This window comes from Pseudonaja textilis, chromosome 1 (genome assembly GCF_049901715.1).
Source record: "Pseudonaja textilis isolate UNSWEBS1 chromosome 1, rPseTex1.2, whole genome shotgun sequence".
In the NCBI taxonomy this organism is placed as follows: domain Eukaryota; kingdom Metazoa; phylum Chordata; class Lepidosauria; order Squamata; family Elapidae; genus Pseudonaja; species Pseudonaja textilis.
Window position 1 is genome coordinate 57,461,684 of NC_141990.1, and position 22,471 is coordinate 57,484,154.

Sequence of the window (22,471 nt, forward strand, 5' to 3'; positions counted from 1 at the left end):
ACATTTCTACTAATGGGAACAGCCAGAAGCTGAATGTAACATTCACATTTTTCTTTAAAATAACTCATCATTCATCCTGAAGAATCCCAAAAGTATAACCCTGTTAATCTTCAAGAATATTTAGGGTGGAATCATTCAGTTCTGAAAGAGGAAGACAGGGGTCATCCCAAAGGTGTTTTTTCAAGAGGCAATTGGATTTTCTGGTTTTTCTTTGAAGACATTTCACTTCTCATCCAAGTAAAGTGTCTTCAAAAAAAAAAAAAACCCAGAAAGTCCAGTTGCCTCTTGAAAAAGCACCTTTAGGACAACTATGACCTGGATGACTAAGAATCTCCATAGACAGAGAGGTCAGTTTACATGTGTTGAAGGATCATGTTATAACTCAGTGTTTCTTAAACTTTTTTCTATAAGGACCCTTTCCACTTTTTAAAGTTATGGAGGACTCCAAATGAACTTTCATTTGTAAGGATTATATTTATCACCATTTACTATACGAAACATTTGCATTCATTGCCAGTTCTCACAATTTGATGGAATTTTAATATTAAGAATTTTGATTTTGTGGATTTCTGAGAGGATGGCCAGGACACTTTTAAGAAATACTGCTCTAAATAATATTTTTTAAAAACAGACAGCCCTATGACAGAGGGTTTTTTTTATATATATAAAGGCAAATTATCTTCCCATACATGTATTGAAAACATCCTGTATTCTGGAATGCTATGAACAGAAAAATTCAGAACCAGAGTACTGAAAACAAGGGCATACAAAAATAAGTCAATTATTTTTGAAGATTTGAGCACTTCTATTTAGGGTTCCTAATATTTAACCCAACGTTGATAGGGGAATCTTGCAATATGGCTTATTAATCTGTGCTTGAGGGAGAAAGGAATTTCTACTTTACAGAAATAAACTTGAATCTAACAACGTTTTTATACCAACAAAAGCTAGTAATCAACATGATAATTGGAGTGTCTTTTATAATCCCTGGAATCCTATGGGTTTTGCCCTTGCAGAAAAGCTTTTTCAGACATATTAAACTTTGCCTCCATATTGCTCACACTCAAGCTTGCACCATCCATCTTATTTTTTCCTGAGATCCAGTTGAGAATTGATGAATAACTACTCAATTCATAACATTAAAAATCCTATACTGCATAGTTCTATTAATGTACAACCATGTAAGAACAATGAAACAGGGAAGTATTATTTGGCTCTCTCTACAAATGCATGTTTCTGTTTGGCTGTTCTACAGACAATTTCTTATTACATAATAAACTGCTTGTTTATTCTCACTGCAATAGTTGTTTTCAAACATACTGGATAATCCCTTTTGGGTCTGCCATATATCTTAATTCTTTCTTTGTCACTTCCATTGTGATGGAAAAGTCCTTGAATGTTCCAGTCACCTTACAATTTCATAATACTGTGAAAATGGTTTTGGAAGGGTTGCAGTTTCTGAAAAGGTCAATCTGTTAGAATGAAAAATGTCCATCCCAGTTGAGTCACTGCTTCCAATAAATGACCGGATTCTCCCTTTCAACTATCAGACAAACCATTTGTGTTGTTTTTTTAAGTTTCTACCTCTTATTAGTTCAAATAATTCATGTTACTGTGCTATCAAAATAATGCAGTTTTACAAATGGAAATACTGCTATGCCTCAAACCCTTTCCTTCCACATTGCTTAGCAACGATAATGGATCAGGTTCAGGTTAATGTTGATCACTCTTAGAGTATGGTTCCTCCTATTTTCTCACAACTTAGTATAAAGACTTAGCACACTTCCAAATACTCAAGTGATTAGTGGGGGGGGGGGAGTGAGTTTCCCAAACATTTTATGCATCTCAGAAACAGAACAGCTCTAACTACTTCCTCTGACGCAACATCACTTGCTTGGCATGCACCAGTAAATACCAGTCCTTGAGTCCAATGTCATGTTTTACAAAGTCAATGGCCTTTTGGATATCCAGTGGAGGAAGAGAACCACAACACTATAATACCGCTAATTCACTTTTGAAGGCAGGCCAAACCAAGAATGGCAGGAAAATTCAGAACCATCCTGAGAGTGTCTTGCATTTTCTCAGCATTGGAGATTTTTTTAAAAAAATGTGTAAACTTTGGCACAATGATCCTCCCCTACCCACCCCAAGTAACTGGTGCAAAAAAACAAAACAAAAAAAACCCCGAGCTTTCTGTCCCATCAAAAGGGTCCAGGTGAAATTGTAGTGGAAGCGAGAAGCAATATGATCAATCAAAAGGAAGGTTTGATGACAAATCCTTTGGGCACTAGAGAGGCACTTTTACAATCATTCCAGATTATGTAAATATGGAAGAGAGCAAGTCAGGAGAATAAGTTTATCCTGGAGGGAAAAAAGCCATTGGCACTAGGATGCGCTTCCTGCGGAAAGGTTTTAGACAATCTCACCATCTTGGTTGCAGCAGTCGTTCATGACGGTTTTGCATTTTGTGTCATCTGTACATCATCCGTATTTAATAATTGAGCTTTGTTATTGCTCGTTCCCGACTTGTCTCCAGATTTTGGTTCCCTGAACGCTTACGGTTGCGCTTGAGCTTGGATAAGTCTTTGTCAAAAACTTCACCTGATCTCAGTGCTGACACAAGATCATCAAACTCTCCTCCTCCTTCCTCTGAGATACTACCAGCCTTTGCTTTCTTCTGACGTCGCTCTTTCTCTCTCTGTTCTTTAAGCTGTTAAGACACAGATTTAACAGATTTAATATTGTGGCTGGCTGGAAAATGCACTGATAAAGACAAGGAACAAAACTAATTAGAAAGTTTAAAAAGACATTCATAAGTAATTGCTTGTGCAAACCAGATTCAGCTATTCATTGGGATAATTCAAAACTTCAACAATACTGTAGATTTACGACCACAACTGAGCCCAACATTTCTGTTGTTAAGTGAGTTTTGTTGCATTTTATGACCTTTTTTGCCACAGTTGTTAAGTGAATCACTGCAGTTGTTAAGTTAGTAACTTGGTTGTTAAGTGCATCTGGCTTCCCCATAGAGTTTGCTTTTCAGAAGGTTGCAAAAGGTGATTACATGAACCCAGGACACTGCAAGGATTATAAATAATAAGTTGCCAAGGATCCAAATTTTAATTATGTGACCATAGGGATTACTTTAACAGTAATAACTGGGGGAAATGGTCATAAGTCACTATTTTCACTACTGTTGTAATTTCAAACAGTCACCAAATAAATGGTTGTAAATCAAGGACTATCTGTATGAGATGCTAAATATAACTTTTTGGGATCATTCTCAAAAAGTAACTGTTTTTGTAACAGTACTATTTGTAACAGTAGCTAGCCAAATACATCTAAAAATGATAGCTATCTTATGTTATTTGTTTCCTTGGTTTGTATTTTATGGAGTTTGCCTTTTTCTTTCCCTTCCTTTGCTGTTTTTTAACGTTCTGTTATTTATGTATTTAAGTAAAGCATTTTTAACATGTTATTCCACTAAAAAAAAAAACCCTCCCAGAGTGACTTACAAAGGTCAGGAATAAGACAGACTTGTTCCCTGGGGTTTATAGTCCTAAATTGAACTTTTAACTGCTTTTTCTGTTTGTTAGCCACCCTGTGGGTTTTGCAAAAAAGTGTAAGTAACATTGGATTCTTAACATTACATTTAGAACATGGGGCATCTGTAAACGATGGGCCTGGAATGAAAATATGCAAAACAACGGAATGGAAAAAGTCCTTGGATAAAAGTGACTTAGCTTGCAAACCATCTGTATCAACAATTGTTTCATTAAAGCCAGCAAGACAACTCTAGACTGAACATAAACAGTTTATGAAATATTCTGGAAACTACTTCTAAGATCCTGTGAGGTGATGTGATTGGGCTGCCAAACTGAACCCAAGAGTATCTAGATTTGTATCCCCTTTCATACTGAACTGGACCTTTCCCCGCCACTCCCCCTAACTTATCTCATGGGTAGGATGCTGGGAAGATAAAGCAATAGTGTGAAAAAAGAGAAATTGGCGTCTCCTTGAAGAAAGGCTAAGGTAAAAATCTAATTAGGATAAAGTCATAAGAATGGCTTTCAGTGAAGAAAAAAGATGCCTCAGTTCTTAGCTATTCTCCATGGAATTGAACATTTAGGGGGAATGAGAAAGAGAATTGCTCCTTATACTAATGTGGATATTAAGAGTGTTATTTTGATACATTGATTTCAGCAGCTGTAAAATCCCAGTGATTCAAGTGTCATCAATAATACTATGGCAGATCACTATCATTGCATTCTGGTCACCTACAATTTCTCCTCAGCCTCTCACCTATAACATCCCCATCACTTATTCCAGCACAGAACTGGGAACAAAGTCCTCTCCTTTCTGAGTAGAAGGCTTTGCTACCTCATCCCCTGCAGGCTGGCAAGAAATTCTTTAGCTCCTTTAGCCTTCAAAACTATTAGGTTATTCTCGATTTAAGAAGTACTCAAGAGAAACAATGATGCAAGCCAGTCTGTGAACTGGCATGTACAAAATTACACTCTAAGAAAATATGTCCTTTATTCACACTGCCCTTAACTTCCCAAGACGGAGGGGTGGGGGAGAGAATTTTTTTAAAATCTAACTTTTGAGTCCTCACCATGACTTCCATGCGTGCCCTGCGCTCCTCTTCTTCTTTCTTCTTCCTCATATTCTCCAGATCTTGCTTAGCTTCTGTAAATGATTGCAGGAAGGTGTCAAAGATGCCAAAAAATTCATCTGGCTGCATCCTTCCCTCACTCTCTCCAAAATGCTTCAGTGCTTTGGCATACTGTGAAAGAAAGGAAGAACTCCTGGCATTTAAAAGGAAAAGAATACTAAAGCAAATGTATATTAAACAAAAAATACTATTATTTGTTAACGGAACTGTTCAATTTCATGGAGACTGTACATTTTGTATTTTGTTTCCATCTCAGAGACACGTTTGAAATTTAAACATCAGAAATGCTTCATATTAATAAGGATAAATGAGAAATTTGTTCCATCCAAATTGTTACTGGTATGTTAGTTAATTTATTATATCCTCAATCTTGGAACTGACCAAAGCATGGAATGTACCTGTTCAGCAAACTCTGTACTTTGCTAAATTTTATGATCTACTGGCAACTTAAACATATTCCTTAGATCTCTACACATTGGGTAAAACCCTACACAAAAGCCTGAATTTATAGTGTGCATTTCCCCTATGCAGAAAAGGCTGTATAGGAAAATACAAATATTAAGAAAAGCTTCCAGAAAAAAGTTTATACTTCACAAAGTTGAATGCTAAGGATAAACAAATAGACAAATTTGCATTCCTCTAGACTGCTTTGGAACAGCTCTGGGACTGACTTAGCAGAACGCATAAATAATCCAGAACATATTTTATACACTAGGCAAAAAGTGGAGAGACGACGAAGAATGGACTTCTATTTGACTGGAAGAAATCTTGACAATCACGAGGATTTAGCAGTTTTATTAATTTCAGCTAAAATCATACAAAATGATGAAACAGAATGCGAGAGAATCCCGACTTATCACACATACTTTTCAATGATTCCTGTTTGTTCTTCTAGTGGGTGAGCAACTGGGCAAACCAGGAACTGTCTGGCAAGGAAAGCTCCTAAACTAATTCCTAGTTCATTGTTCCATATAAACAAGAGATCATAGTGGCTTGATAGAAAACTGAGAACTGAGAACTGTCCTTTCAGACATAATACTAAGCTATTTCTTTATGATAAGCTCTTAGCTGTCTTGGCTGATCTTATTGGGAAGGAGTGACAAGGCAGACTGGTGAACATGACTCTTTCTTCTTTCTGACATGGATAGAACCTACAAAAACACAACTACACCAACAACATCAGTGGAACTTAGTGAGGAATTTAGCAGCTTGGATAGCTCCCCGCTCTGGAATTGCTTTTAAATCCCAATGAAGAAGCATGGTTGGAGGTGTCTGAATTTTCTTTTCTTTCCTTTCCATATAAAAACCTTCAAAGCCATTATGAGATCTTTAAAATTCAACCATAGCCCATATCTAAATCTCAAATCCAAAATCTAACCTCCATGCCTCACACCAACAATCATCAACAGCCATATTGTTTTGTCTCTTTGAGAGGCAGAGCAAACCTATGACAGAATGAAGGCTGTCAGAGTTTGGATAGGGAATAACAGGCTTCAGTTTTCAGAATTTTTTAATATTAAATGGGTCTCTTGTTATTATAAATCAATGGTTATTCAAACAAAACTTAAAAGTGAAACCTCAATTAAGGCACAGTTTACATGACTACTTACCCAATGAGTAATTTAGCAGCACTGTTTTTTTTTAAAGAAATCTATTAAGTGGGTGATTACTCATAGATAATATATACCTTTAAATCTTTAACAGTTTGAATGTTGACCTCTGCCTGGCACTGAGTCTACACAAATGATGTGTTTAGTGATCCTCTGATGTAAGCTAAGAAAGAAAACCCATCTTACAAATTCTATTAGATCTTCAATGGCTTTTATGATGACCCACTGGCAGGTTCTGTCAACACTGGGGTTAGGGATCCTTTTTCTTTACAATGCTCTGTAGTTCTGTAGTTTGAAAGGCTTACTACATTCTCTTTTGTTAATTCACTTCTGTTAACCCTACCAATCCCAAAATAATTTATCCGTTATTATTCACCTCTGGATACAATAATACAGTCTTTCTGCTTCTATGGCTCTTGGTTGATTTCCATACTGTTCTCTATGTCTTTGCCTGATTTTTCTCTACATTTCCCCAGTACCCAATAAAAATCCTTTAGGAATGGCATCAAGCCCTGACCCACAACTGTATATAGCCTGGTAATGTGAATGACATGCCCTTTTACTTTGTAACCTAAGAGACACAAATGTATTTTTGTTAAAAAATAAATATTTTTTTTCTCCAAGTTATCACTCCTTCATCTTATGACATAACAGGCCTGCTAACTTCAGCGCCAGCAATCCTACTACTACCGAACTTTCCAGTCAATCCATCTTTTTGCCAAAGCAAATAATTTAGACAGTTGTTCATTTTGTAAAGTTGTTTCAACAGAAGTAGAAAGAGGAACAGCAGCACTCAATCATTGCTACTCCTGCCAATGAAATTAAGCAGCTGCAGAAATGCCATTATGAAAAGAAGTTTAGGGGGGGAAATGGGGGAAGAGGTCTTCTCAGACCAGAAGGAAAGCACAATTATGGAAACTGAGCCAGATGGCAGAACTGTTATTTGAGGTGGTAGAGAAAAAGGACAAAATTTTAAAAATCTTTCAGTTGAAAAATACATTATTTGCAATAATTTATTTTGTTTAAGTTCATGCATCCCCAACTTTCTTCTTGCTTTAAGTAGTGTGTGTGTATGCGTTGCAGAGGATTCACTGTTTAATGGTTTTCACAACTGAATGGTTATTGTAAGCACAATACTTCCCAGTATGCCTGAATTCAGCTGTCTTGGATTCCATTGGAAAATCCAAAAGGAAGGCAATAGTGTCATATAGCAGTTGTGCACTGATTGGGTTCTTGTGTCAAAACTATTTTGACACATGCACAGATGAGAAGTCAGTGCTTGTTGACAATATGACAATAAAATGTTATCGATGGGCTGAAATTTGCACATTAAATAAATAAAAATGGGTTGCACTGATTCAGTTCTTCAATCAATCACACCAAAGCTGTCTAATGATCTGAAATCTTACGGATCTAACCCATGCTGTAATCGCGCTGCTTTGGCCATTTACCTTAGCTTTCAATTGAAGAAAAGTGAAGTGATTTGTCACACAGGTACTCTTAAAGGAGCGCATGCACAAGCAGAATTAATAGCTGCACAATTTCCAAATGTGTCCTGAACATTTGAGAAGGCATTATGAGCTGAACATGGTCAGAATGCCTTCTCAGACCTTCATACTCAACCAATAGAAGATATTGTGGGGAGAGGAGCCAATGTGTAAGAGAATATGATGGCCTGGGTTTTATATGCAAATAATGTTTGGCTCGTCCAGTTTTAGTCCTTGCATGCATCAAAATTCATAGGGGGGAATCTAATCTGTCTTTCATCTACTGATGATTGAAAGCTTTCAGTTGAAAGCTTGCCCTAGGAGCAAGACATTTTTTCCATCCCTGTTTTAAACAATGTATTTTTAAAAATATACTGCCCCACCATTTAGGCCTTGGCATTTATATTGCCAGATCCACAAACAGAAAGAGATGTGCTTCCACTGTTGTGCTTCTTTATTAGCCTAATGACCAATCTTTGTGTTAAGTGTCATTTCCATTCATAAAAATCACACTGGTTCATGTTCTGTTGCAAAACTCAAATGGAACAGTAGTGTGGATTCTACAGTATATAGTCTTGCCTCCATCTTTACTGGCTGGTTGCAAATGTTTCTATGGCATAGAAAACACAACTTCACCAACAGACTCCACTGAGTTTGGAAATGTTTGAGCTCACAGAAATACATCTGATTTGGTGTAACACCCACTTAATATTTTGAAAATGGGGAGGGAAAAGAAAAAGATAAAAATTAAAACCAATTCTAAGAAATAGCTTAGATTCTCTTGGAAATAGAAGTTTTCAGATCTTAAGTCCACATGCCACTCAGTATTTGAGGAGGAGTAAAAGCTATGCACTCTTCCAAAAGAGAACACAAACTCTTTCAAGCACAGTAGATGTGTGCATGCTATGAAAAGATGTTAGGGAGTGATAAATGATTGGACATGTTATAATAATTAGTATTAAACTTCTCTTATTGAGAGCATTATGCTGGCAAATCTGTACTCCGCCACTTCCAGAAAAGATTGGCTTTGCTGTGCAAATATTTTTTAATTAGCTTAGCAGAAACAGGAACTCAATTTTCCTTCCCCAGTATGATTAAATCCTGTTTTGGATTAAAATAACTCTCTACTATCTTAATCCATACAACTCCAGAAAACAAATTGCACAATGTGTTGGAAAAACTAATAGCAATGGAAAGACTGTTTTTATGTTGAATCAGCACAGATAAATAGAAAACCTTTGTATGCTTATTTTATGCTAAATGAATTGTTGTAAGAAATGGGTCCTGACATCCATAAAGCAACTGCACTACATGGGACAGTCCTTAGTGTGTCAAAGAAATGTATTTTCCCCTTCTACTATGGATATCATTAAAGGTCACTACAAAGTTCAACACAAGAAATTCCTATTTCATAAAAAAAAAGAAGCACAATGACCACATTATTAGGTAGGTTAAAAGAAGTGTTCATTAAAAGGACTCTGTGAAGCATGGAAAACTGAATGTCCACGCTGTCCATTCAGATGTAGATTTCAGATGGCAGTTAGAAGTAAAAAAAAAAACTATTTCCATCTGTAACATGCTAAAAAGAAACATACACTGGTCATGGCTCAAAAGTGGATCCCAAGGCATTTGAAATCTGGCAAGGAAGCTTTCTAGCTTAAGGATGATCTCTTTCTTCCTAGTTACTTTGGAAACTCAGTTCAGTCAACAGGTAACATTCCCACTAAAGCCAGGCCTTTTTGAGAGCCTGTACACTTTGGCTCTTGTCCTTTACTGTTCCTTTTGGCTTGCCAGTTATATATTTTAGTCCTATGGGCCAAGCGATCCAGAAATAGATTTTAAAAAAAATCAAGAAGAAAGGTTCTTTTAATGAAGAAAAACCAAACAAAAATTGAAGAGTCTGGGAAACAAAGCCCTATGTACACTAGGGTTCAAATTAATACTATATTAGCCCAGAGCTAAAAGACAGATGTTTGACAGCATGAAATAGCATTCCTGTTTCTTTAAGATAAAAAAGAAAACATTTAATTCTGAGTAAAACCAGATAAAATACAATATTTATTTTATTTTTATAACATTTTTATTTCCTCATTTTCAAATGAGTCTCTTTCATGTTTGCATTGACCTTGTAATGGCTATGCTACTATAGAAGAGAAAGCTATGGCACAATTTTGTAAAACAACAGGGAGGGCAAAGGATTCTATCCTGTCTCGGGATACAATATAATAGGACTGGGTAGAGAAGCTGGCTATTTCTGCTGCATTGGTAGGTTGAAATGGGAACCCGTGTAGTGACATCATTAACCAAGACCACAATTGGGTGGACTACTAGTTTTCCTGAAATTACTCAGAGTCTGAGGACTTCATCTCATGGTGGAAGGATTTAGTCATGTTTCAGTGGATATAAACCAAGCTGGGAACCTATCATTTAACTGAACCACCCACCTTGTGAGAATAGAAGCAAAGAAACAGTAGCTGGTGAAGAAATGACATCGGTGCATGCTACTGCCATTTACAGATTTCTTGCCCTCATTCATTTTCTTTTCATAAATTGTCTTATTTGTCTATTTCTTCTTTGTTCTCTTTTCCACCTGAGATGTGTCTTCTTAGACTTATCATAACCCAATCTTTGCTACACGGACAAAAATTTGGTCTGCATAATGATATCTTGTATTGGCTTTCATTCTTCTCTTATGTATTTGTAGCTGACAAAATGTTTTGGCCATATGAGTGGGTAGATCTTTTTGAGTGAAATGTTTGATTGATAAACTAACTGAGATATTCCTACCAAGAACTGCATGTAGGTACAGGAATGTATGAACAATTAAAATGAACTGGTCATACTACCACATACTACTTCCCTTAAAAGAAGGGGAAATGCTAACAATTTCAGCCACCACTGAACTGTGGTGAGATTACAATGGCTTGGGAAGAACTTTCAGTAAAACAGAAAGGACAAGATGGTCTAAGGTGATCAAAGGCCGTAGAAACTGAGACCATAGAAATTGAGGCCAATTAGGGTTGCCAAACTGTCATATTATAATACTGCCACCTATGAAGAAAGACCTCTGAACTGTAAGCTTGAAGGTAAGAATTATCTGGTTTTTACTTTTTTGTAATGTTGGATGCTTCTCAGACTAAAAAAAGAGTGCAAATGATAGACATGATGATTAAATCAATCTGGAATAAGTCAAATCTGAGTAAGAGCCACGTATCAAATGACACATAGCAAGAATAGCAGGACAGAGAACAGATAGCTAATTCTGCTTATGTGTTACCTATTATGAAATGTGATGATGCAGTTCAAAGGGTCATGCTATCCTGAGAGACAATTAGGGGGTCTTCAGAATGTATCGCTTGCCAAGAAATTCACAAGTTATAAACAACAAGCAATTTAAATTGTAACGGGCCAACAGAAAAATCTAATAACTAAATAATTGTAATAGGATTTCCATCTTTTTTGACAAGCTGTTAACATAAGGAGAAAAACCAAATGGGATATTTACTTTGTTTAATGTAATGTTTATTGCATTTGCAAAGAAGGAAAGATTTGCCATTGTCACACCTTATTTACATTATGACATATTCTTCAAACAATTTCAGGCTGTTGTAATTTCTCTTTATTGGTTTCTTCCTCACCCTCGGGACTTATGGGCATAATGCCAACTTCTAGACAGGAGCAAATAATACTCTATTCTCTAGGTTACATTAAAATCTGGCTTTGGGGACATGAAACACAGCAGTTCAGAAGGAAGTGTCCTGTTTGGATTGGGGTAATATGCTAGGAAGTTGGCATATGTTCCTGCTTTTCTTGGAACAAGAACAATACAGATCACACCAATAATTTATATACCAGATATTATTTGCTTTTAATCTGTTGTTACTCATCAGAAGCAGACTACAACAGGTTCACTTGGATAGTTTGATTACATTGGCTACCACTCTCCCCAAGGAGTGAAAAAGGCTTAGATAAGGACGTGAAAGCGTAACATATTCAATCATAAAGGTAGAATTAATTTAGGTTGTTGAAATAGGACAGCAGATCCCTTTTCAAAAACTCAGTGTATTAACTGAACTGCATCACAGATGTGTGTTTGATGAAATCAACATTTTAGATCAATAATCTATGGCAGGAGTGCTGAAACTCTGCAATATTGTGATTCCCCTCAAAATCAGTAAAAATAGATTTCATTAGAATTAGAGTTGGGCATGAAATAAATGTACAATTTATTTTTAACAATTACGTACTGGTCTGCATGTTAGGTAAAGCAATAACAGAACCGTACACTTTTTAAAATAAAAACGTTTCATTGGAAAGAAGCATCTTACTTCCTGTAAGTGCCTTAGCAAGTGGAGGCCTTGCTGTCTTTTGTTAGCTAGCAAGACAGCTTTGTGAAAGGAATCACCACTGAATACTGGATCTGAGTTGGCTTAATTTCTCCAGAACAAGGAGAGATCATTGAGATCATCCATGTGACTCTGGAAAGCTGCTCTTCACAAGTAGACCATGGAAACGGTTGTTTTCGAAGTCAGCTTGTAATGGAAATGGTTGTGAGTTGGGATTTATATCAAAACTGCCTCTATGAACATTATGGTTTACCAAGTCTTATATTTTAATCACTTTTTATTTATTTATTTATTTATTAAAAATGTATATTGGAGAGATTAATACCCTTCAGACTAGGAAGGTGTTTCTATCAGTGGTGGGATTCAAAATTTTTTACTACTGGTTCTGTGGGTGGGCTTGGTGGGCATGGCAGCCGAAAGCACCAGCCTGAGGATGGCGAGTGGGACCTCGCCGAAACATCGCCAAGATACTCTTAATCTTACACAGGAAAAGACCTGAACACACCTAGACCTACATACCTGTACCTGTGAAAATCAACACACACACACACACACACACACACACACACACACACACACATTTGTTTTCTTAAGTTTTTGTGGGTATCTATATGTATGGTATTCAGCTTTGTTTGGGTATTTTCCCACGTTATTATAGTTGTGCTTTTAAAGTTGTAGCAACGTTTCGGTAGAATCTCATCTGCCATCATCAGGCTTGTGTATTGTGTTCATCTGTGAGTCAGGCTTTCACAGCTGTTTCTGTTTTAAATTTGGTGCTAGCCTACTGCTGTGTTAGAATGCTTTTTTTCTTCATCCTGATTGGTTGGGAGTCTTGATCTGTGTTTATTGGTCTTGGAGTTTGCTGTGTTCTACTTGATTGGTGTTTCTAATATCTTCTGTCTGTTTTGTAGAGGTTTTTTTTGTCTTGATTGGCTGGCAACATTGTGTTTCCTATATTGGAGGCTTTTAGTGTGACTTGGCTTCGGGTAAATGGATGGCTATCATTTATTAGGAAGCTAGGTTTCATCTGGGTGCCTGGTTGGGTGTGTTTGAGCTGGAGATATTGGGGGGGGGGGTGTCTGTTTGAGCCCATGTGTTTGCTTGGCTTGTGGTGTGGAGATTTGTTTTGTTTGTGAGTGCAGGCTTCCAGATAATACACACTCTGGTGGAGTCATCTCTTCTATTCATGCTTTCAGGTCTTTTTTTCAATCTCTATGGCTTCTCTGATAATTCTGTAGCTGGGGTTTTTTATAGTGACTAGGGTTTTGGGGATGAACTATGCACCCTGACTAAAGTACTGACAGCCAACAGCTTCCACAAAAGTAAAATCACAGGCCTGATCCACAAAAACACACTGAGATATAATGGAGACCTAGAAGATGAACAGACCTATGGAACAGCTGTCCTGCCCTCCATAAGAGGTACTACAGACAAAATCAGTAAGATACTACACAGGCATCACATCAAAACTGCCTTCAAAACAGACAGAAAAATAGCAGCCATCCTAAGAAACCCCAAAGATAAAATTGACCTGGAAAACCAAGGCATATATGAAGTCCCCTGTGCATCATACCCTGCCACATACATCGGACAGACCAATAGAAGAATAAGTACCCATCTGGATGAACACAAAAATACAGTAAAAAAAGCTGGAACACACTTCCTCACTAGTCCAACACATGAAAGCCACAGGTCATAGCATCGACTTCAATGGCACCAAAACCCTAGCCACTATAGAAAACCCCAGCTACAGAATTATCAGAGAAGCCATAAAGATTGAAAAAAGACCTGAAAGCATGAATAGAGGAGATGATTCCACCAGACTGTCAATCATCTGGAAGCCTGCACTCACAAACAAAAAAAAATCTCCACACCACAAGCCAAGCAAACACCTGGGCACAAACAGATTCCCCCTGATACCACCAGCTCAAACACACCCCAACCAGGCACCCAGATGAAACCTAGCTTCCTAATAAATGATAGCGGTCTGTTTATCTGAAGCCAAGCCTCCAATACAGGAAACACAATGGTGCCAGCCAATCAAGACAAAAAAAATGCTACAAAACAGACAGAAGATATTAGAAACACCAATCAAGCAGAATACAGCAAACTCCAAGACCAATAAACACAGACCAAGACTCCCAACCAATCAGGATGAAGAAAAAAACATTCTAACACAGCAGTAGGCACCAAATTTAAAACAGAAACGGCTGTGAAAGCCTGACTCACAGATGAATGCAATACACAAGCCTGATGATGGCAGATGAGATTCTGCCAAAACGTCACTACAACTTTAAAAGCACAAGTATAATGACGTGGGAAAATACCCGAATAAAGCTGAATACCATACATATACATACATACATACATACATACATACATACATACATACATACATACATAGCAAAAGGGTATTTAGTATATGGATTTTGGAAAGTTAATAATGGATTAAGGATCCAGAGAGATTTGCAATTACAGCTTGGAAATATTTAGGAGATACTTTTTCATAGGCAAATGGAGACTGTTTTTACCTTGATATGTTCCAATTTGGAAGTCCCACAATTCAAGTCAAGACTGAGTTCAAAGCATGACCAGACCACTCTCAGTGACTAAGAATGACTGAGACTTAGAAATAGACAAGGAGAAAGGGGGTGTTTATAGAACTGAAAATCCAGCTTTATTCATCCCACTGCCTGGTGAAACGACTATTTTCATGATATAGTGACTTAAAAAATAAATAAAAAGTATGTCTTACCTTATCCCTTGCATCATTCAGAAGATCTTCCAGCTCAGAAAAACTAAAACTGGCTACTGTGATAAAGTCACTCATGACTGGGACAAATTTATCACCTGATTCCCGCATACGCCTCTTCTGATAATCTAGCTCCTAAAGAAAGAAAAAGATTGGAACAGCTAATTGGTAGCTAGCAAAATAGATAACAATATAAAAAGATAACACAACACTGAAAAGTGACGACTGAACCCTTTTAAAAATAATTCCCCTATCAAATCAAGTCATCTTGGTTTAACTAGAATTCTTGAAAACCACAATTGGTTCAGTTCACACATCACACCAAACCAGAAGGGGATGACCACTTTCTTGTGCCTCAAAAGCTGTAGGAGACATGTCCTGAGACACAATGATGTTATCAAATGGCAGGGTTAAACATTCTTTGTCCTTTACAGAGATTTCCAGGTACTTTTAGAGACAATAATGAATGTGTTCTGTATATAAGAATTTTAGTACATCCATTTTCACCTTTAGTTTTGTATTTGTCACAAAAAAACACATCTCTGAGAATTAGCCATTTTGCCACTACAAATTTTTAGTTTCCTGCAAGTTTTAGGTTGTCCGTACTTGCAAGTAAACCATTTTGTAATTTTCAATCCATATGGAATGAGTTTACATTAAATACTAAGCTAAAATTAAGCAAATTACATCATGGTTTAGCATGATATATGATGGCAATGAAAAGGGGAAGAAAATAATGGTCATCTGGGAAGAGTTAAATTAAGAATGACCAGAATATCACCAAAAAAGCTACCAACAGCTTGAGAACATTCCATTATATCTACAATTATAAGATAATGGAAACCCCTAATGTATTCTCTACTAACAATCAATTGAAAAAGCAAAACACTTGGAATCAGAATCAAAATAGAGCTGAAAAGGACCTTGGAAGTCTTCTAATCCAACCCCTTGCTCAAGCAAGAGACTCCAGTCTATAGCATTTCAGAAGCACCCACAACTTCTGAAGGCAAATTGTTCCACTGGTTAATTGTTCTCATGGTCAGGAAATTTCTCCTTAGTTCTAGGTTCCTTCTCTCCTTGATTAGTTTCTTGTCTTGCCTTCCGATGCTTTGGAAAATACGTTGAGCCCCTCTTGTTTGTGGCGGCCCTTCAAATACTGGATTATTGTTATCACCCTTAGTCCTTCTTTTCTCTAGGCTTTCCATACTCAAATCCTGCAACTGTTCTTCGTATGTTTTCGTCTCCAGGTCTTTATTCATCTTAGATACTCCAGAAAACTTGTTACCACACAATATGCTGTAGTTATACTTTTCTTTCCAATATGACAACATGAAAGACCCTATCCTATACTGTTATTCAGGATGTCTGAACATTTCTTTAAAAAAAAAACAACCTTGCAAATATTTTGAATGACCTCAGGAGGTCAGTCGAGGACAATTTCAAACAGAGTTGTTATCCCCTTCTTTGCAAGACTGTTGCTGCCAAGCAGAGTTTACCACTTAAATTTACCCACTTAAATTCTAGCCTCTGCAGAGCCTTCACTTATTTAGAACAGAACATTAATTTTCTACCACCACCACCATCCCGACAAATTACAATAATAACTCATTAGATTTTGGTTAAACTTTCTTATCTTGAGGTTACATTTGCTGCTCTTGTCACATTTTTTTTTCCTCAAAATGAAGGCTTCGAGAAAATCTTTTTGCCAGAGAACTCTGCTGGAAGTCCGGAAATTGATCTCATGATTCAAATTTGACACAGTAGTAGTTTAAGACTGCAGATTAAGGAGAAGTGGATTGAATTTCACTTGATCTCATCCATTCCACACAATTTTATCTACCCCACAAGTTTTAATGTGATCTCTTTGTGTATGATCCTAGAGAAAAATGGATTTATAAGAAAGCATTAAGAATCTGATTTCCAAACCAAATACCCCTAATGAAAAACTAATAATACACAAAGTAACAGAAAGTGCTCAGATGAATATGCTAACAATGAAATTGAAAGAAAAAGACGAATGAATTCTTTTCAATTTGGAGTAATTGGTATAAATGGCTAACAAACAGAACTAAGAAGTGAGACCAAAATTTTAATTGAAACAATCCTTTAGAAAGTAAAACAAACATTTGTAAATTGTATAAAGATATAAGAATAGTAATTATAGTTAAAGCTATTATTCAGTAGTAGACAAATGTAATACAATGTATTATTATATTTAAACCAAAAACCTGTATAGATGCCAAGAACGTTGTTGATACCATTATGTTTTATGATGTAACAAAAGAAACTTAATAAAAATACATTTTTTTTAAAAAAAGAATTGATTTCATGAAGAAGGAAGTGAAGAATCTGATTATATTTAAGGCAAGAAATCCAGAAAATTGTAGAATTAGAGAAAGCTGCCTTATTTCTTTAACAACTTGGTCCATTTTACTCATTATTGCCTACTTTGACTAACAATGAATATTAAGACACATGCCTATCTCACTTCTAACAAATCCTGGAGCTTGACTTTGGATTCATTAGCACATCTTTATCTAAGCAACAGGACTTCCTTCCCCAATGCTACAATTGTATTTTGTTTGGTAATTATTAGGCATTGCTTCTTTTTACCTACTCCCCTGTTCTTTTCCTCTAAGTTGAGGTAGCAAACTCCTTTGATAAGGCATTAACACGAATGGCTTTGTTATAATAATGGCTTATTTACTGCTCTCAGTTTTGACTGGAATAGGCCCCTTGGGAGGGCATTGGTAGGACTTTCTTTGTTTTATGCTTTGCCTGGAGGAAAAGTTTAGAAATCAACACGGCATTGCTATAGACAGCGCCCAACTTAAGACATGTGTTTAAAAATCCTGCTTTCTACTGTTTGTCTGAACGGTTTTACAGTGAAGTCAATCCCATAAAAGTTACACATGCCATTGGCAGGAGAGCTGATGCCTTGGCAGCAATCCTCATAAAGAGAATTGAGGGTTTACAGCTTTCCACTTTGATTTACTTTGCTTTGCTGGCTGTAGTCTGTGAAGTTGCTCAAAGCTAGGCTCACATCTCATTTTCAAATGGTGCTGCCAGCCCTGGGAAGCGACGGATTACAAAGTGCCTCTGTGAGCAGCTGACTGTAAACCTATTTTTAGTCTGATGTTTGTAAGAAGGGGCCTTGAAGAACCCTCTCTGCTGTCAGTGCCAGGATTGTGGTGAGAACATGTTGGAATGCAGTCAACAGTTGTGCCTTCCCCCCCCCCGCCCCCTTTTCCTGTCGTCTCCTCCCAACAATGGCCTTCTATTGTTGTTACAGTGCTACGTTTTTACATACCTCCACAAGAGTGAAATGAATGAGCTACACTGGAAGATGTTAGCTGCCAAGTTTTATGATAATCATAAAGTGACATGAGAGGGAAAAGAACTGGTACATGAATGGGATAAAATGCTTGGCCAAGAAGAAGAAAAAGGAGAAGGTACCTCAAGGACACTGGCTTAAGTTGAGAGTAAGCAGTTTGCCATTCAAGAATTGCGTCTTGCTATCTCTCGCTTTTATGAAATACCCATCACAGAGTTGCTGGGACTTTTAATTCTTATTAAATTAAAAATTCTGCCTCTTCTGGAAGATGGGCAAAGAGAATTTGTCAAGCAGTACATCTAGTGTTTGAGAACTACCTTCTCAGGATTAGCAAACAAACGGACCACCTGTTTGCCACTGCTTGACTTCTCCTATAATATTTGGCTTTAAAATGCATATTAAAAACACACATTGAGAAGCACTTAATGAATTGGAGGTACTTTTTAATACCTTCTAGAATGGGTGTCCCCCCCCCCCCCATATTGGAAGAATTGATGCCTGCATCTCCCATGCAAAATACCTTTTCTGGGGGGGGGGGGTTTATGAATCAAGGCTGTGTAGCATGAAGAGCAGCAAGAAGGCAAAGGGTGTTATTTAAACTTGGCAGTGGAATTTGGAATGAATTCCAAAACCTACTCTGAACGTAAATTAAAAAGAAGTTTGAATCTGTCTAACAGGGTCTAAAGATACTTGAAAATAAATCCCTGATCTGGGATACTGTAAGTTTATTATCCTTCAAGAGAAGCAAGGAAATGATGCCACTTCTAGTGTACTTGTAGCTAGTTATTTTAAACCTTATCGTTAGACAACTTTCTGTAGCCATCTTTTTTTTTTAACAAGTGAGGACTAATTTAAGTGAAAGGTGAGTCTTCTCATCTAGCCCTCACTTATATAGCCAAAAAAACCTCCTAAATATCTCTTTGTCTGTAAGGATTAAAATGCCATTTGTAGATAAACAGAATAGCAGCAAATGTGATTTAATTCAATCAGTTGAAATCTCACAGATTAATCTACAAGAGGAAGAAGGAAGTGAAAACAAGGGAGTGTTATAACTTTCCCATATACCCATTGTTCCTAAATAACCTCACAAGGGGAGCATGGTATTTATAGCTCCGAGAAAAAAAAAAGTGTTATTCTGTACTTTGAATATATATTATGTCTGCTAATACAGAGCACCACCAATGGCTACTTCATTCATTATATGGTGACTAGGTCTATGTTACAATCCTGTGTTCGACTCATTCCTTGCAAATAAAGCATGCAGTAAACATTGAGTAAAGCTTGGCCTTAACATTTCATTGTTCTATCTCCAAAGGACTGCATGAAAATTAAAGAAATTATTAAAAAGAGATATTTGCAGTAAGAGACAATAGATGAAATGATAACCCTCTAAAACGCTCTCAAATGGGTGCAAACATTTAATATTAAGAGGCTGTTTTATAATTGCAAATTAATCCAGAAGTCTCAAGACTCAACAGGCAAGCAGCATGACCGAAGGAAGGCCACACAGAAGGCCCATGACAGATAAAATGAAAAAGAAGATGTTACTGGCTGTAGGTCCCACCCCCAGTTCACGCATATGCAATACCCTGAAGAATCCTGTGTGACTAAGTCTTTCTGTTTGCAAAAGCTGGCTGGCTCCATTCCTTATGAATTCAGTGTGATCCCACAGAAATTACCCAGAGCCTGGACAACTAATCCAGAAAATAGAAAGACTATTCAAAGTCTGAGCTACTCCCTAAAAGACCAGGTTGCAATGTTCCAAACCCTTATTTTAAAAACAAATTACAATGGAATTTTTTTCTGCACAATTGTATGCAAGAACTAGAGAAAAGCCATAAATGGTGTAAAATGCCCTGGCTCATTCATAAAATAGCATTTGCCTATAAAGAGGGAGACAAAAGAGTCCTGCCTTACAATCTGAACAAATGCCAGCTATATCTGATCTTAGACAGCTCCCTACAATATATGCATCTACATCTCATACAAGGTTTTGTTAGGACATTAAATGGGCAAAATGTCTACTAAGGGGGAAAAAGAATTATGCTTAAAGGCTTTGAGTAGGAAGCAGTTGTGTTTACTTCTTAATGTAATAACAGGTTTAAAACTATATAATATCTATATGACAAAGGGACATTGGAGTCTTAGTGCACAACCAGTTAAATATGAGCCAGCAGTGTGCAGCAGCAGCCCAAAAAGCCAATGCAATCCTAAATTGCATTAACAGAGGGATACAATCGAGATCAAGTGAAGTACTAATACCATTCTTATAAAGCCTTAGTAAGACCACACCTAGAGTACTGCATCCAGTTTTGATCACCACACTATAAAAAAGATGTTGAGACTCTAGAAAAAGTGCAGAGAACAACAGCCAGGATGATTAGGGGACTGGAGACTAAAACATATAAAGAACAGTTGCAGGAACATGGCTAGTCTAGTGAAGAGAAGGACCAGGGGAGACATGATAGCAGTCTTCCAATATCTGAGGGGCTGCCACAGAGAGGAAGGGGTCAAGCTATTTTCTAAAGCGCCTGTAGGCCAGACAAGGAATAATGGATGGAAACTGATCAAGGACAGATTCAACCTAGAAATAAGAATACATTTTCTGACAGTGAGAACGATCAACCAATGGAACAGCTTGCCCTTGGAAGTTGTGGGAGCATCATCACTGGAGGCTTTCAAGAAGAGATTGGACTGCCATTGTCAGAAATTCTGTAGGGTCTCCTGTTTTGGACTAGAGTTGGTCTAGATGACCTACAAGGTCCCTTTCAACTCTGTAAATCTGTAAACCTCCTTCCATTGGGGGCTCCTCTAGGTATGTTGGACTTCAGTCATTCCAGTAACTCAGTAATTCTGGGAGATAAAAGATCAATACATCTGAAGAGCACTGGGTTGGGGAAGGCTGTACAGCAAGAAGGCTATCTCCTTTCAGACTTGCTCTGCCTGCTCCCTCCCTACTTGGCATCATTCTGGCAGGTAATAAATGCCTTAATACTTAGGCTACACCCTGTCTGTGTAAATCTGTCCACAGAGACCACATCTAACACCTGCTCAGAGACTAAAAGTCTCTGAAAGAAGAAAAAAGAATTTAACATTGGATTAGCACTGTTGATCAAATTGCCGTTCCCCCGCTCACAGCCCCAGATCAAACAAATTTCCCTGCACATCTGTTAATACCATCACATCAGCTTTTGCAAGAGATATAGGGGTGAGGGGTAGGGAATGGTCTCAGAGAAACAGGCTTTGCTTGACAAGGAAGAAAAGCTCCTTCTTCTCTCACCAAAACACCCACTACTCCAGTTCCCTGGTGGGACATTTTTAAAGTAGTGTGTTTAGGAACTGTGACATACTTACAGCTTCAACAGCTTTCAACCCAGTCTTTACATTATTAACTTCTTTCTCCAGCTCCACGAGGCTGCAAGGAGATACAGAGAGAGTGGTTTAAAGCAAAAGTGCAATGTTATAAGGATGGTAGAGGAACAACTGAAGTAGAGATAACCACCCATCCTTTCAGTGTCATAATTTCTCCCCAACATGAGCCCCCCAGCAGATACTAGAACAGAGAGAGATGCCCATTCTGCTGTTCACTGGCTTTTAAGGTGTGTTACAGGAAATGTGCCGTACTTATCCACCTACTGGATCTTAACGTATTTTTGTGGTAGATGAAAACCTTTTTATATTTTTCCTGATTTAATTACACTTTAGGTTATGTTATGCTGCTTCTTTGTGCTTGTTAACTTAGTACATTTTGGTTGTTAATTCTTTTTTTAGAACTGAAAGGGTTACACATTAGCATATTAAATCAAATCAAATTAATGCTTTGAATATGAACCTTGTATATCGGATACCCAACTGATGCATTATCTAAAACTAGAACAGTGAATGAAATAAGCTCAATTCAAAACATCAACATGCTTCAAAGAAAGGCAATAAGCAAATAGTACAGTTCTTTTAATGTTCTTTAGTCCTTCTGAAAGCACTAGGATTTATTGACTTTCAAATCTCTAACATTTTATTTCAGATACAATTGTATAGCGCCACTCTGTGAATCAAACAATATCTTCAGATAAGTGAAAAAGGATTACTGGAACAGAAACCTTACCTTACAAAATGTAAGGTATCCTTTACTGATGTAACTGATTGCTGCTGTTTTTATTTTATTTTATTTAAAAAAAATCCTGACTTTCAGATTTATCAATTGTCATATATTTTGTTTTCTGTTTTTCTACAGAATCCAAGAGATCAAAAGTTACTAAAGTTATTGTGG

The 22,471-nt window shown here is 37.1% G+C and overlaps 1 protein-coding gene across 5 annotated transcripts in view; it reads right to left on the bottom strand.

Annotated features, from left to right (window-relative positions):
* Positions 1 to 522: 522 nt before the first annotated feature.
* The window catches only part of DAAM2 (dishevelled associated activator of morphogenesis 2), a 216,832-nt gene continuing 194,883 nt past the window's right edge, over positions 523 to 22,471 (bottom strand). For all 5 annotated transcript variants that reach the window (XM_087935119.1, XM_026695597.2, XM_087935099.1 and 2 more), the window contains 4 exons: positions 21,559 to 21,619; positions 14,874 to 15,005; positions 4,616 to 4,786; positions 523 to 2,710 (listed from right to left, as the gene is read on the bottom strand). In XM_087935119.1, coding sequence (XP_087791245.1) covers positions 2,492 to 2,710; positions 4,616 to 4,786; positions 14,874 to 15,005; positions 21,559 to 21,619 — 583 coding nt within the window. In that variant the 3' untranslated portion in view covers positions 523 to 2,491. The remainder of the gene's footprint in view (positions 2,711 to 4,615; positions 4,787 to 14,873; positions 15,006 to 21,558; positions 21,620 to 22,471) is intronic.